We start from the raw sequence: 17351 nt of genomic DNA on the forward strand, positions 1-17351 counted from the left end.
TATTCACACTGAGGGTGGAGTACTTCCTGTACAAGTACCATGCAGTTTGTAGTGACTCCATTGGCAGTATGTGGTAACTTTGGTATGCTACAGCATGTAAGAGTCTTTCCATCTATCCATTTTTTAAGAGCTTTATTCAATTCAGGGTCATGGGGGAGCTGGACCCTATCAAACAGCAACAAGGTGTGACACAACCTGGATGGGATGCCAGTCCATTTCATGGCAGACAGAAGCATTCATTCACTTACACCACGTTCAATTCTTCCAGAAGCCGCTTAAACTACCAGTATGTAAGAGTCAGTGGTTATCCAAATTCTTTCGATGCATCATCATAACACCTGGTCATCTGGAAGAGGGTAATGGTAAATCTCTGTATATGGTGATTTGAAGAGAGGTGATCCAGGTAATTGTTGTTTAGTTTATATATACTGTAACAGGCCTGGGACTTGGGAGAAAACATGACTGGAGTCAGTGAGGTTCTAAAACAGACAACAATCTTACACAACGATTTTTGGCTTTTGTTTCAGAATGGGAAATTAATATAATTATATATGACCTAAAAGAATGTAAAGGGCTGTTGGGTTAAGGGACTATTGTTTTTGTTAAACCAATAGCTTGAACATGCTGCATACCGAGTTACAGTTGTACAAAACATCATTTCTATAACTGACCTTTTCTTTTGCCGTTTGGAAAACTTTGTCTGATGAAATTGACGTGACAAAGATTTATTCTGGAGTTTGGTGGGAAAATATTTTTTTTAATTTAAGTGTGTCACACTTCTAAATGTTTGCTGTGCTCACAGTGGCTGTTCTTAATCTTAGTCTCTGAAACTGTGAAGAACTTCAGAATGCACAGAAGACAAGGACAGGAACTGTTACTCTGAATAATGCAACCTCCCTTTGCAGTTCCAGTCCAAAATGACTAGAGATAAAGAGAACATAGTTTCTATGAATGATCCATTAATGTAGAGAGGTTTAAATGGAATTGGGGTGCAAAGGCTTCCCGGTATACAGTATGTATTAGAAACAGAGACGGGAAAGAAAGATCGAAAAGATACATTTCATGATGTTCATCTGTTCAGGCTCGGGAGGAGAATGCTTGCCAAGTAACTGTAAGAGATAAGCCCAAATGCACAATGAAGCCCACACTCGCTCTGTTATAAAAGACGGTGTCTTAGTTGGAGGCGTTTTCATCAAACAATGGGCGCATGTTCTTCAGCTGTAGATAATAAGATTAGCTGCTCCGTTCACCCTGCGTCAGTCATGGCATTGTGATCAGAAGGATTACCTTTATGGCTAAGGACAGTACCGTGGGTCTACCTTATTTACATATTTTAAAAACACATACAGTTTATATGTAGGGTCTTTTTTCGCTGGTCGTTCATTTTAGACAAAGACCATATTTAAACGAAACGCCGTCTTAAACTTTTTTTCTCTTTTGCGTAATTACTTCACCTTTAGTTGGAGTTAACTCATGCTCACCTAGACAAGCGCATCTTGCCATGGCATTCCGTAAATTCAGGGTGAAGGCAAGCCTGGAATAAGCGGTGTTCGCACCACTCTTCTGTCCCGAAACATTTCTGCGCTGCGAGAGGGGTGAGGATCTCACAACCCCAGAAAGAGCCCCCATGCCAGTATCAAACAACAAGATTGCCAACGATGGGAATGCGGATTCAATCAAGTCTCGGGAAGAGGCGAAGGCTCTTGTTGAGGCATTAATTAAGGTGAGAGATACTATGGGGCCAATTATAATAAAAAAAGTTACTTAAAAGCAGAATTAGTACTGGTACTTCAATACTTGAAGCGCAGCTAGGAACTGAATTTCCATTACCCACTAATTCATTCTAGCCTGTTTCTCTCTCGTTTAAAATTATTGTTTTATTGCTGAAGCTAGTGCAAGTTTTTTTTTCATAGAAACAATGTGTACTGTCAGTTTTGTTGCATCCTTTGAGATCAAATTTTGCCAAGTGACAAAAAATAAAAGAAAAGCTTTTGTAGTTAATAAGGTCAGCTTTTTCACTGATGTGAAGCATTTATCCAGTTTTGATTCAAAGCGGAAAAGTAATTGCTAGCAGATTTCACACTAATACTTGGTAAGCTGATGCTTAAATTAAATTACTGTTTTGTATTGACTCTACTGCTGCTCATTCTGTAACACTGACTGATATTGTTAGATCTATGAAAAACCGTTTGAATACAGAATTAGGCGCCATCACATTTAAATCATCTTTATTTAGTTTTTTTCTGTTCAAATTTCTAGTCGCTTACCGATGATAAATTCCTTGTGTATTTTTTTTTTATTTCGATGTGGAAACCAATTCCTAGAGAATGGATAATATACCATAAGGAGCTGTTATACATTATCGTATCTCACTTATATTCTAATCTTGCTGAAATCTCAGCAACAAACTATAACAAAATAATATTAATTATTTCCTCTATTATGAATAATTAAAAAAAAAAATAAGAAAAATGCCTAGACATTTAGATAGCAATAAAATGTTAGCTTAATTTTAGTTATTGGCTGTGAAACACCAGCAAAAGAATATGAGGCAATGAAACCATTGAGTCCTGCATAATATTTTTAAGAAGAACAAAATGTTGTCAGCTTCTCCAATGTAGAGATTCTAAGCATGAAAACATGTCTAATGATTTCTTTAATTTAATGCATTCTGCCAAAATGTTCTGTTGTGTAAATGTGCTGGATAAAAAAGAAATTCTTAGTGGAATCCTGTTTTTTTCCCTGTATTACAAAACTCATCACTTAATCAAATTGATAGAATACTGGCCCCATGGAAAAATACTTATTTTTAATAGGTAATAATTACAAAGATTTACACTCAAGGGCGCTCATCACTCATCAGAAGAATATCCTAGTCTTCAAAAGTTCTCCTTTTGCTAATTCCTGAGTCAATAAGTTATTTATATCTTTATTATCTAAGTTCTTACATCTTACTCTCCATTATCATTTGGAACTCACTTTGTTACTGTTAACAAAAGTAAATGAGCAGTAAAATTAATCGTTCTATTTCTTCTTTTGTTGATGTTTTGGATGTTTTTGTTTTATGCATTTATGAGATCCTGCTATACTCATACTGTACCTTGCATGGTATCACATGCTACTATTAAAGCATTGTTTGGTGTAAACATATGAGCACATTACTCTGAACTATTAATATTCTTTTGTTTCTCATTGTGTAGTCTCAGTCATGCCTACTTTGTTGAACTGATTGCTCATTATTCACTTGTCTATATTCTCATCTTCTTCTGAGAGCAGTGCCTTGAAGTACAACTATTTCTGAAATATTAAAGTGGAGAGTGATGAGAGTGTTGCATTTTGCTGTAATTCAGTACTGTAGCCAGCAACCACTACTTATTGTTTTGTAATTTTACCATTGGTTTTATACCATATAGATTTTTATGAATAGTTAGTAATTAAGAATAGAATTCTATTATTTAGAGTATGGAAATAAATTCTGAAAGGGAAAATATAAACATATTTTCTGTTATTAAAAGTAAAATACTTTATATGGGTTGTTTAGAAACATACTAAACATTGAAACTGAGGCAGCGCTTCCATAACATTACAGTAGGTTGGATGATTAAGAATCAAGTAGCTTTAGGGCAACTGAAAGTTGCTGGAGAAATTGCTGCCTTTTTTACCTTTTATTTTTATCAGTTTAAACCTCAACCCTGCGGCAGAGAACACACAGAAGCAAATACAGATCAATCCATATACTGTACACTTCTTCCAGAGTTTCACAATGTGTATTACAGTGTTTTAGCTGAAAAGCAAGGGAGAAATGGGGAAAAAAGGACAGATCCATACTTAGACAAGGGGCATGCAACATCATGTCTGAGCTACTTGATCAATGGCAGTGTCCAAGCTACCAACATAATGACAGAGGCTAAGTGCTGAGCTGAACACCTCCAGAGAAGCAAAACATCTTGACCAAATAAAGAGAAGCAGCCTTGATCCAGGTCTGTTGAATAGTGCCCTTTGCTGCATTCACTGCTGCTTGGAAAACACACTTGTCGAGCATTGAATTGTTAACTGACATACATCAAAAAGTAACAGCTTTAGAGGATTATGGGGGAATATTCCTCAATACTGCATTTAGCCCAACACACATCCCACATATTTTCTCAACAAATTCATTTTGGGACACTTCCAAAATATGTGTAACGCAACGGGGGCTCAGGCGGGCGCCCTTGCCGCATCTGGTCGGCCCCATCCCGACTGGAGGCTCGAACCCGGGACTTCCGCATCTCTCTGCAGCGACCTAGCCCCGTGAGCTAAAGAGAGATCTCTCCACAGCCCAGTAGCTGTGGTCCTGCTATCACAGGGAAGGGCGGTGACGTCACCCGCTCTGGTACGCCGGCTCTTACACACAGTGCTTGTCAGCCGTAAGCGTTACATATGTAAATAAATGCCCACAGCCCCAGCTGGACACAGCTGACGAGAGCTATTGATAACCTCATCTGAACTCTCCCTGTTAAGGACCTATGAATCAACTTGAAATGGACAAGTAGGTCTGTCAAGTTTTACATAATGCAGAAACATTTTCCTAAATCACCTCCCTGACTGGCGTAAAGTTCCACGTTACCAAATCTCTTTAACAAATTCATATCAAAGGGAGGAGGTTAATATTGTGACAGCCCCTTTCTTCAACCAAACAAGAACCATAGATGTAGCCATAATATACAATAACCTGTGCCCATAAATATAATCTTTTTGTCCTGTTGTCCAGTTGTGCTGAGGTTTGTAATGACTTTGTTTCTCATTGACAAGCATAGGGTCCGTATGGGACCTGCCTGTTCCTTGGAGAGATTGTACTCAAATACTGCAGCTAGTGTGTTAAGCAATATTAGGGTCAGAAAAACCCCTAGGATGTTACATGGCATTGAGTGTTTATAGAAGGTCCCACTGGTGTTTTTCCAAGTTTTGATTGAGCTGTGATTAAAGGTTGACTCCCCAACATGGTTAGTGAGGGATTCATGTGTTTAATGTAGAGCTAGTGATGTTCAGTCTGATACACTTTTAGAGTGCACCTTAGTGCATAAACAAGCTAAGAACATTAAAAACATAATGCCTGAGGAAAGGATTCAATACTATTGCATGAGTGAATGTTGGAAAAGAACACTGTATTTGTGCATTGTATTTTTTGCTTTAGTACATCCATCCATTTTCTAACAGCTATATCCAATACAGGGTCACGGGGAAGCCAGAGCCTATCCCGCTAAGCAACAGAATGTCATTGGATTTTGGGAAGAAACCATGGCTCCCAGAGGAATCCCATGCATGGGGAGAACATACAAACTCCACAGAGACAGCATCCCAAGAGATGAACCTAAGAGCCCAACACTGTGAGGCAGCAATACTAACTGCTGCGCCACTATGTTGTTAATTTTTTTTATAATAATAATCCTTATACTTATTGTATATAGCACTTTTATGAACACTCCACTCACAGTGCTTTACAGGTAATGGGAACTCCCCTCCACCACCACCAATGTGCAGCCCCAACTGGATGATGCAACAGCAGTCAGTATGCAAAGTTTGCCAGTGAACTCACTGCACATCCGCTATCAGTTGGGAGGAGAGTAATGAAGTCAATTAAGAGATAGGGATTATTAAAAGGCCTTTATTGGTAAAGGCCAGGGGAAATTTGGCCAGGACACCAGGGTTTACACCCCTGCTCATTAAGAGAAGCACCCTGGGATTTTTAATGACAACGAAGAATCAGGCCTTCTGGTTTGCATCTTATCTGATGGACAGCGCTCTTTTTTACATTATAGTGTCCCCGTCTCTATACTGTGGCATTAGGACTCACACAAACCACAGGGTGAGTGCCCCCTGCTGGCCCCACTTACACCTCTTCCAGAAACCTTCACTTTCCCAGGAGGTCTCCCATCCAGGTACTGACCACAGGCTCACACTTGCTGAGCTTCAGTGGGTTATTTGCTAGTTGCAGGGTTATATAGCTTCTACGTGAATATTAACTTCCCAGAGTGAACACACACACATGTTTGGGAAAAACAACATTTTACAGTAGCACCAAGCAATATTTAATATTTAATATTTAATAATCATTTTGGTTATTTAAATACAGAGACACTGCATTCCTTATTTCAAATTGTTTAAAACTGCATTTCGTGATGAAAAGCTTTCATGTCCTTAGTGTTGAAAGAGTAGTATCCTTCTGGGTGCTCCTTTGCTTCACAGAATGCTGCCTATCACAGTATTCTGTATTAGAGTATTCTCTAATGGCTTGGAAGCCTCTCATGTAAAGCCCTAGAGCTTATCTAAGAATAGCTTTAATACGGCACCAGTTATCATCAATAATTACCAGATTTTACCCACTGATAACCAAAGAAAGAGACCCATAAAAATAGTTGTAGGGGGTAATAAAGATGATACTGAGGTTATAAATGGAATTAGTGTGATCTGTAATCTTATTTTTTATTCTGTTATTTTTATGGATATTCTTATGTCAGAGCCTTTAGTGTTGGCGCACTAAAATGTACGTTATTGTATTGCTACTATCTAGGAGGTTTTAATTTTCTTGGCTTGTTCTGTGATCTTAGGAATTGTAATTGAATTAAAGAGAATAATATTTTAAGTATATGATTTGTTCGCTTTTAATGTAGCTCCTTTCATTAAGGGGAGATGTCAAGACAATAAATGCAGCATTATTATAATTAAATTGGCCTCAGTTTCTGAATGAATGCATCCTGATAGGAAACACTTTCTTTGCTCTTTTTTTTAACAGCTATTTTAACATATGGTTGCGTGTCTAACTCATTTAAGGTATGCATCTTCATTTTGGCTGCATTTAAAAGACTGGCCCTAAGTTTTAAAATAGTAAAAATAAGATAAGATAAGATCACTTTATTAGCCATATACAATTTCTTGCATTAGGAATTTGTCTTCTCGCATACCCCAGCTTTCTCTCCATGAGACACACAGTAATGGACAGTGTCATTCACAGTAAAATATTGCTTTCAAACTGTAAAGAGCCATTGAGATGTCTGTCAATGTGACAGAGACTGACAGTTCTGATTGAATATAATTCCTGGTACTTTCACAATGATAAATGCAAAGATTTGTATATTGCTTTTTTCCCAAGGGACCAGAAAGGTGCTTCACATACTGTATAGCTGGTAACCCACATCAACCATCACAGATATGCTGTTCTCACCTGGGTGATGTGCAGTAGCCGTTGTGCACAAACTGAATAACAGATGAGTTGGAGAAGGAAGGAATGTCACAAATGTATCTCACCAATTGAATTGAGGGTAATTTAGGAAGGTCAGATTGTGCAAATCCAAAGTCTAATTAAGTCAGAGTACCAGGATTAATTCTCTACAGTCAGAGCCTTGGTATACTTCCTTTCCTACGGTATGGTTTCAAGGTGGTAACTCTGCTGTCTGTCCATCTCTCTTTAGTTGTGTTAGATTGTACTATGTTCTTCCTGGTTAGAGGGTGGGATTTGGGTCTAGACAAGGGAACTCTGGGGGCTTGCATACAAGAGATTTTTCAGCCTTCAAAAAGCTATTCAATGTCTGGCTCTTGCTGAGCCCTAACAATTCAGACTCACCTGCCTCTCTAACATCAAGCAGTAAAGAGCAAAGGAGTAATTTCAGGAAGACATGATTATTACATTTTCAAATATAATATTTCAAAGTCCATTGAGTTGTAGTCAAACTGCATCACTCAAGCATGGTTCACAATAACATTGTTTGGTATTGCCACTTTCAGGGAATATTACTTGTAACATATATGTTATGTTAGCCATTTATGTAGAACATACAAAGCTTAATATCTGAATTTAGCTGGATTAGTTTCAAAACATTCAAGACATTCAGCAGTGAAATAATCTAAGCACCAATACAAGGCTTACAAAGTACTTTCATTGAGGCACTTTTAATTTAAAGGTTTTATTTAAATTATATTATTATTGAACAGTATCAACACTATGTACTACCTCTAAGCAATGATAATGTAGAGCAATGTTTCTTGGAATTGTGAGCCTAAATTATTATATAGTTAAAACAACTTTTTCACTAAATAGTTCTTCTTTTTACCTCTGCCAGGGAAAGTTTGTCACTCTTGTTCATTAGGATACACATTTATAAGAAACCAAGGTCAAATAATGTTGATTGTTTATGAAAACAGCTCCACTTACTGTACACTTACTGTAATTTTAGGCCTCTTTGAGGTGTATTAGTGGTCAGTCCTAGGTGTCTTGGTCAGAAAGGTAGATGTATATTGATGGACTAATATAACTCACTCCCTTAGTAAATAATAGAAAATAGTAGTACTGTATGTATTATGTCTTGTGTATGTGTTAGTTTGCATAATATATAATTATTTAAAGAAGTTGTGTTTCTTTAGTATCAAATTGTTCATGAAAATAAGCCATGTAAGCTCGCTAGTGGGGGATAGAATTTAATTTTAACAGATTGTATTTAGCCAAGTTGGTTCAGGATTTCAGTATAATTACTTAAAAAAATTATACAATATCCTTAAAATTAACCTACTGTATCTCCTATCTATGCCTCCACAGACTTCATTAATAATACATTGTGTTCTCTTGATAACTCTAGTACTTCTAATTTAAGTTTAAAAAGGAAAAGGACACACATTTGGAAAATGTTCAAAAGAAGAGTTTTACAAAACATTTTAAAACTAATTTGCATGAAACAGCTCCTTGATATAACGTAATCAAAACAGGTATTCGTTATTTAATGTGAGTGCTTACAATAAATATTTAAAATTTAATTATTTTATATTCAAAGGACCAACCTGTTAAAGATTAAATTCATGACTGTCAGAAGGGTAAGACTATCTAAATAATTGTTTAAACAGAATGCATTAGTTGTGAGCTAATATCCTATTTTAGCACCTGTTTCTTACCAGTCTCCTAAATGGCCTGAAACCACGTGGTTACTTCTGTGAACTTTTAAATTTCAGTTGTGCCATAAATATGTTTATACATTTTTTAGGTATAGTAAGATGTGATGCAATTGACTATTCTAGTTAGTATGCATCCAAATTTCAGTTACATTTCTTCTTTTTTTTAAATGAAGCCTTTGCATTAATGCTTTTTTTTACCCCAAGCAATGTAAAATGCATATGTTTAGAATTAGAAATCAAGACAAATAGTAATAATTCCTTACACTTATATAGCACTTTTCTGGACGCTCCACTCAAAGAGCTGTACAGGTCATGGGGACTCCCCTCCACCACCACCAATGTGCAGCCCCACCTGGATGATGTGACAGCAACCATAGTGCACCAGTACACTCACCACACATCAGCTATCAGTGGGGAGGAGAACAGGGTGATGAAGCCAGTTCATAGATGGGGATTATTAGGTGCCAATGATTTGCAAAGGCCAATGAGTAATTTGGGTTACACCTTGAAAATTATTTTCGGGAAATGCCCTGGGATTTTTAATGACCACAGAGAGTGGGGACCTCAGTTTTACGTCTCATCTGAAGGATGGTGCCTTTTTATAGTATAGTGTCCCCATTTCTGTGCTTTTCAGAAATCATTTGTCTTTTATCAGTTTGATTGACCATCATGTTAACACACATTTATGCTTATTATTATATATAAAACTTTAAATATAGAACTAAGTGGGTAAAAAAAGAAATAATCATTTTAAGTTTTTATTAATGAGGTATAAAACGTGTCACTGGAAGTTTACTATTGTGGTTAGGATGAAATTGTTTTGACAGTCTATGCTGTAGCTAAGAAAAAAATAAAAACTGTGGTTTAGTCCAGTGTCATCAGATTCCTACTTGACAAGTATCGGCAATTGTGTGGTTTTCTAGGTGGTGGCCTGCTACAGGCACTTGGCAGCGAGTGTTGGAGGATCGACAGATTCCTCCAACCTGAGAGATGAGCTCAGGAGGACCAGAGAAAAAGCCCAGGAACTGGCTGTGAAGAACAGGAGCAAGCTGACAGCCAGCCTGAGAGACAAGAGCTTGCCGAAGGAGGAGCGAGCCGAGATGGAGCGCCTCTGGGTGGTCTTCTCCTCCTGTCTGGAGCTGTTCCATTCAGACATGTGTAAAGTCTTTGAGATGGGACAGACCTTCTCTCTGTCTTCCAAATCAGACCCGTTTGTGCAGACTGGGATGTCGGGTAAGTTTGACAACACCAATTATAGGTTATACTAAACCTGTCTTGTAATTTCCACTTTTACTATTTGGGAACATATTCTTGCCGAGAGTGGCTTTAATAGAACATTATATTTTGTTAGCTAGGCGATTTGTTTCTAGGGGAAAAGGAAGATACAGTAATACAGTTTATTAAAACATGCTAAAGAAATTCTTTACTTTAAATGTTGTCTGAACTGCTACCTGAACTCTTCTTCAATAAAGGTTAAGGATTCTACACACCATCAAAACAAGGGTTGCCCATTAACAGTTTTCTAGGATTATGGCCTCATTATCTAAAATAAAACTTCAACTGCATCCTTCTTAAACAATCGCCACTTGTCTCACAATTCAGAAATGAACTCACATAATTTTCTTGCTAAACATTTTTTGAAGAAAAGTAATTGATCAGACCTTAAAGGGAATATAATCTGTACTGTGCCTGTACACCAGAGGTCTCCAATCCTAGTCTTGGAAACCCCCTGGTCAGATGGATTTAGAGATCATGTGAAATCATCAATTTCTCAACACCTGGAACAATTTAACTGTGATCAATAAAACTGATCACAAATTTCTTAAATCTAGCATTATTTTGAATCACAAATCAAAATACTTTCCTGCCTTTAATGGACGAAAGTTCTTTATTTATTTCATAGATCAGTAACTTTAAAAGTTGTTGTGACATACTGTGCAAAAATAAGTCAATTTAGAGTGACCTATTGGACTAACAGCACTAGGGCTCTCAAGGAATGTAGCCACTTTTTGCTAAATACAGAAAAATAACAATTATAGACTATTGATAATGAGACATAAATGGAGAAATAGGTGAAAGGTGATGTATTTATTGTAAATATATGATACATACGTGTACTTATTCACTCATATTTCATATCACATTAGTCAGTACAGTGACTAGTGAGCAGGAAGGGCTGCTTCATGTCACAGTTCTCGTGAACTCTTGACAACAAGGTGACTATACAGTACTTTCACAAAATTCATGACTTTGTGTTTAATTTGAACTTTGTAAAATGTTGCGATAACGTTAATTAATTTAATTTGTTATTGAGATTTAATAACCAGTCTGAGAAACTGGGACTGCAGTTCCCCTTTAACAGTTTAACAATTTGCAATTAACAGCCAATAAGTTGCATTATGCTTTTGTCTGGCTGAATGTGTGGAAAGAAAGAAACATTGACCTTAGCTGTCAGGACACTAGACTGTTGTTTGTTCATGACAGGAGGAACCTCTGATGTAGCAGCTCGAGCCCTGAGCCTGCAGACCCTCACCCACGACGAGAATCTGCCGAGTATAGATCGGCTGGAGCAAAATGACCTCGAGGCAGAGATCGCCAAAGTGGACAAGATGATTGACAACATGGAGATGAAGGTCAACGTGCTCCGCTGGACGGTGGAGGCCAAGAGCCCACTTTATGCTGACCCGCTCAGCACTGAAACCTCCTCTGTCGCTCTCCTCTCCCTGGACGAGGAGGATGGAGGCCGCTGTTGTGATCGGAGCCAGTTTTTTGTATCGGTTGTTCTCTGTGGTATCGCCATGGTCGCAGTGGTGTTGTCTGTGTGTGTGGTGTACCTGACATGAGAGCTCCTCGATGACCCATTGATGAAGGAACTAGTTTCTACAAAAAGTAACTGTAACAAAACAGCTACACTGAAATGATCCTGACAGCCATCTTTTGGGTTCTGGGAGTCTAAACTAGCTTGAGGCCACTTACTGTACATTCGCATTGAAGCTGCCAAGCCATTTGAACAAATATTGTAAAAGAATAAAAGATTATTATTTATTTACCTTTTGTAGGAAACAGTATTGGATGGAAATAAATACAAGTAGAATCCATGTAACCTTTTGGTCTCAAATGATTTTCTGAGAAATTTACAGAGAGGTTGAACCATTCTAGAAACTATAGGGAATTGTTACTCTTTTGGTAAGCAGGTGCTCTGCATATCTTGACATATTGAAGGGAAAACATTCAGATTTCAAATGAGGTCAGCCACTCCATTGCCGCTATTACGATTTTCAGCATGCACATTGTGTAAAGCTTCATTTAAATAGGGAAAGACATAGAAATATTGACCGTGAATACCCAACAAATCTGAAGTCCTTCATTTTCAGTTTTATCTATAATGAATATTATACATTGTGAAAGCAGAGGCAGGGTGGCAAAATGGTTGTCATTGCTGCCTTAAAGTGCTGGGGAAGTGGGTTCAATTCCTAGGGTGCTATCTGTGTGGAGTTTGGAGGCTCTCCCCATGTTTTTGTGTGTTTCCTCCCATAGTCCAAAGATATACTGGTAGATTCATTGGCTTCTGGCAAAATCGGCCCTGGTGAAAGTTTGTATGTACAGTATCTGTGACTATGTGTGCCCCGTGGTGGACTTTGGTGTATTGAATAAAGCAGTTAGAAAATGGATGATAGATGGATTGTAAGAATAAATGTAATTGTTTAATGCAAAAAGATAGAGACAATAATGTCATTATAGTTTAAGCATGGGGATGACTTTTCCCAAAGAGAGCTGGAAGAATTCCACTGTGACACGTTATCAAGTCACTTATTTCTTTGTGCACTGAGATTCAGAAACAGAACAAAATGTTCTGCTAAAAGAAAAAACAAAACAAAAGTTTGGTTAATACTGGGTGGATGCACTGGATAGTTCACACTGATGCTTCATAGCACTGCAGGAGGCCAGCCAGGGACAATTCTATGTAAAATCTGAGGATCTTCCTCCTGGTCTTTCTTGCCCAGGTGTACCCTGTGTTCAGGAGCCGTGTTCTATATCTGGGAGCAGCGCTGCCCAAATACCCTCTCTCTGTGAATAATCTGTATTGGTTTATACAGCAGCTTGATTTTTAATCCACTGCATGCAATACAGGACCCACAACACATGATTCACATGCTTATAGTATGTTTAGCATGAACCTAGTTGCAGAATTTACACCTTGTTAAAACAAAAGTCTAAATGCATCTGGCCATGATTAAACAAGCCATTGTGAATACCACAATGTTTCTAATTTCCCTGAACTGTGACTGCACTACATGAAGTGATAGCTAAAAATAAAAGCATAATTTAATAAGGATTATGTCTTCTACCCTTTAGTACTACGCGTGTACTTAACATTACATCACTAACAATCATAGTCTCTTAATACCTCATATCTGTTATCTCATTGATTTTATGTAAACATTTATGTAAAATTACATAATTACTGTAAGGGTTTGGAATACAGTAGGAAAGCAAAGGGCAGACACAGAACCAGTTAAATGAAGAGTATAGATTTGAAAGTGCTCAGGGAAGGTGACTCTCTGATATCCTTAGAGATAAAATTCCAGAGCTTTGGTGCATAGCTAAGCATTTGGGGACTGATAGGAGGCCAAAATTAGATGAGCGAAGGTTGTAAGGTAAGGATAGTAATTCAGACAGGTACTGAAGTGCCAAGCCATATAGAGCCTTATAGGTGAGCATGAGGATTTTGAAGTCAACAGAAAACCTGACAGGAAGCCAGTGCAAGCTCTCAAGGGTAGGAGTAATGTGATCACTTGCACTAGACCTGGTCAAGATTCTGTCTGCCGAATTCTGGACATACTGAAGTTTCTTCCGTGTGGATTTTGTTACCCAGGCAAGTAGGGCATTACAGTAATGAATTTGAGAGAACACGAACATTTTGACCAGTTTTTCAGCAGCAGTCAGCGACGACATAGGGTGTAGTCAGGCGATATTTCTGAGGTGGAAGCATTAATTTTTCTTATTTTCATCATTTCTACAGAGCACCATCTTTTAAAATAATCCTGGAATGCCTAACATAATTCTTAAAACAGATGCACAAGGGACAGAATTTAATCGTGTGGTCACTATTTAAAGCTTCATAGACATTTCTAGGCTGTGAAAATGTCAAGAGAGGGAAATGAAAACAACTTCCACTTTAAAAATTGTAACATAATTTTAAATAAAAAGGATGTTTTACTTTTGTCTGTGTTGAAACAGTCTTTTTTATTCATTTTCAATTATCTAATACATTGAACAGTACTAGTTTTTGTGAATTGCCTTAGTTATTTACTGTACTAATATTTTTAAAGCAGACTTTGCATAAACCACTAGATATATCATCATTACCTTTTCCCTTCACTTAAAGTTTTTGTTCTTTGTTGGAGACTCTGATACTATATAATTGTTTTTTGCTTTGTTGAAGTAATAATATTTTTTGTAACATGATCAGGTTTACTATTTCTTTGTTTTGGTATGTTTCATGTACAAATTGCAACCGCCAATCTAAGACACACGAAATAAGTAGGATATGGGACCTAGTCTCCTTAAACAATTTATCTAGGACTTTTCATCATAATGGCACCATGCAAACTCAACACAAAATCCTAACGGCAATAAGTAAAATAAACTCCTACTGGATTCCTACATCCTTACAAAACCTTGTACTCCTCTTTCACATGGGAAGCAACAGAACACCTTTCACACTTGCCTTCAAAGGAGAAATGTGGGACTCCTATGGGAGATGTGAAGGATAGTTCAGGTGAAGGACACTCACTCAGTTCCAAAAGTGCTTTGGGCCCTCAATACTGCCCATTTTACACCTGCATGCTATCTACAATATTCTTCTCAGGAATCATTTTATTTCTGTGTATCTGTTTGGCCTCTCTCATGCATGGCATGCTGAAACAGTTTTATACTAGTTACATACTATACCAGGTGGAGTTGTAAGCAACCATTAACCTATTAAACTACAGCGAAATGTAAACAGCTCAGCAAGTTTCAGTTGGAAAAATTATTATAACTTGGGCCTGAAAATCATCAGTCAATATGTACTTTGGTCTAGCAGTAGTTCCTTAGCAAGATCTTTGTTTTCTCATGTCACTGCACAGCTAAATAGTGACTAAAGTACATGTAGTTCAAGTAGGTGGCTGTGTCAGCATGCGTAGGCTGCAAAGGAACTCAAGGTTTATTCCATGCTGAAAAGAGAAGAAAGGAAACACAATGTTTCGGCTGTGGAGCCTTCTTCGGGTGTGGACCAAACCTTTATTTGTTCCTAAAGAGTGACTAGATTCATCAGACAAGAGAATCTGTTAGTGCTCTTTTCTGCAGTTTCTCTAAGGCACCAAACTGTAACTTTTACAAATTTAATATTGTTTATAAACATTATAATATTGTTTAAAAATGCATTAAATTACAATCACAAATTAAATATAAGGCACTTTTGAATAGACATTTCTGAAACTTATAGCTAATAAACTTCTATAAGGTATATTTTACAGAATATAATGAGGTTTTAACAGTTTGCTACAATAAGTTTTTAACATTCACAAGATGTAACACTTTGGAAACGGTTGACCAATCTTTCATTACTTTGAAAACAGTTGAGTTGGTGCGTGTTGGAATGTGGATGATCTGGGTTCTTTCCTATATGGAAAGTACTTTGTGATCCTCCCCAAAACATGAAAAGTGCTATATAAATGCATTAGATAATTAAATAAATGTGTTGTAGGAGCTGTATTCATTACTATAGCATTCAGTTTTGCTATGCTTAATCAATGTATTGTTTTTTTTTTCTCTCAATGAGATACTATTACTCAGAAGAATTTCTCAGTGAAAAGCAAGTGTAAACGTAAAATTTCATAAAGGTAAGCACATGGGAAAGAACAAAATTTTAAAGACCCCAAATTAAGATGGGTAATAGAAATATTTAAAAAATAGTTTACCACAGCATCTGTTAAAGTTGTTAATGATACTGTTTAAAAATAACAGTATATAATATATATACTGTATAATAATAGCGGGAAAACCTTAGATAATCAGCAGATTATTTAAGTGTTTTGATTTTTTTAAACAAATAGTCCTAGAAAGGAATTTGTGAAGAATGTAAGATACAACAAATAATTCTGAAATAGATTTTTCAGAACAGTGGCAAATAGTAATTATGGAAAAAAAGATAGTGCCATTGATCATTAGGAACATGTTTACAAATGTTTTACTGCAATGCTGATTTAGCTATTAAGAATGAATTAAACTCCTAATTATGCACAAAAGAAAGGTAAGAACATTGTGCAAATCATAAAATCTGAAAACAAATTAGGTGACTACTTGCAATGGCTGACCTGAATGCAAAAATACAGTATGTGAATTCAGTAGTGATAATCATTTTATGAAAATATCCTTTAATCAGATTATCATACTACAATATGTTTGTACACCTTTACTGAAGCAATTCAGCATTATTTTGTTTGCAATGATTTTGTCAAAGAATGAATTAAAAATGCACAGACTATGACTGTTCTGTTATCATAATGTAAGATAGAATGCCCATAGGAAACACTATCTGTTAATAGCAAACTATTAAACTATAGCAAACTATGAAGTATGGATTAAACATTTGTTACAGTTAAAAGTTTGAATCTCCACTTTTTGTTTCTTTACTACAGAGGACTGAGGTATAATTCTTTGTCAATAACCGTACAAATTAGAACACATATTTAACTGTGAGCTCAGGTGTTTGAGACTCCTGATTTATGAGAACATGTCGATGCTACAATTAATTTATTTTTGTTTTTTAAAGAAGTCTATTGCAAAAGAGATTAATCAAGTATGCTTTAGAAAATGTACTTTAAATGTAATCTCTGCTCTCCCACTATCAATCCCAGTTTGAGAGTGTCTACATTTTAAAACATGTCAGAGTTATATGGCTGTGGTCACTGAACTTGCTATTATTATTAAATTACATTACATTACATTAATGCTTTTAGAGTAGTGAGGTTTTATGGGCAATATACTAGACTCAATGAGGAAAGAACTGGAAAAGATAGCAATGCTATTGTGATAATTGAATACCTTGAAATATTGGGTTTGAGTGACAAGTTTTATTTCTTCTCAATTGGGAACACAGTTTTAATATAAAAAACAATAAAATACAGATAGGGGGGTTATAACACAGGGTTTTGTTCCCTCTCCAACTTACATCTTACAAGCTCCTCATTTTTTTAATAACAGCTATAGAACCCCACACTACAAACAAAAGAGCAGCACACACATCCCAGATTCCAGTCTGAAACTCTCGAAATGGCTGGATGGGTTAATTATTGGAAGCACAGCGAAAACAAAAGCCAGCAAGTGGGGGTTTCAGGAACTGAAGCTGAAATCCTTGGAAAATCTGTGAAAAAAACTAGGACATG

General features: G+C 36.7%; 1 protein-coding gene across 1 annotated transcript; it reads left to right on the plus strand.

Moving 5' to 3' along the window:
- The first annotated feature begins 1208 nt into the window (after positions 1-1208).
- On the plus strand, positions 1209-14122 carry rgs9bp (regulator of G protein signaling 9 binding protein). Its single transcript, XM_006634375.3, has 3 exons — positions 1209-1723; positions 9843-10152; positions 11404-14122. The coding sequence occupies exons 1-3, from the start codon at positions 1628-1630 to the stop codon at positions 11760-11762; spliced, it is 765 nt and encodes a 254-aa protein (XP_006634438.1). The 5' UTR covers positions 1209-1627; the 3' UTR covers positions 11763-14122.
- Positions 14123-17351: the final 3229 nt, after the last annotated feature.

Source organism: Lepisosteus oculatus, chromosome 6 (genome assembly GCF_040954835.1).
Source record: "Lepisosteus oculatus isolate fLepOcu1 chromosome 6, fLepOcu1.hap2, whole genome shotgun sequence".
Taxonomy (NCBI): Eukaryota; Metazoa; Chordata; class Actinopteri; order Semionotiformes; family Lepisosteidae; genus Lepisosteus; species Lepisosteus oculatus.

Excerpts from the sequence above, each read along its gene's own strand:
- rgs9bp (XM_006634375.3), top strand. The coding sequence starts at position 1,628 with ATGCCAGTATCAAACAACAAGATTGCCAACGATGGGAATGCGGATTCA. Across the intron at positions 1,724-9,842 it reads TTGTTGAGGCATTAATTAAG|GTGGTGGCCTGCTACAGGCA; the intron begins GTGAGAGATACT and ends GTGGTTTTCTAG. Across the intron at positions 10,153-11,403 it reads TGTGCAGACTGGGATGTCGG|GAGGAACCTCTGATGTAGCA; the intron begins GTAAGTTTGACA and ends TGTTCATGACAG.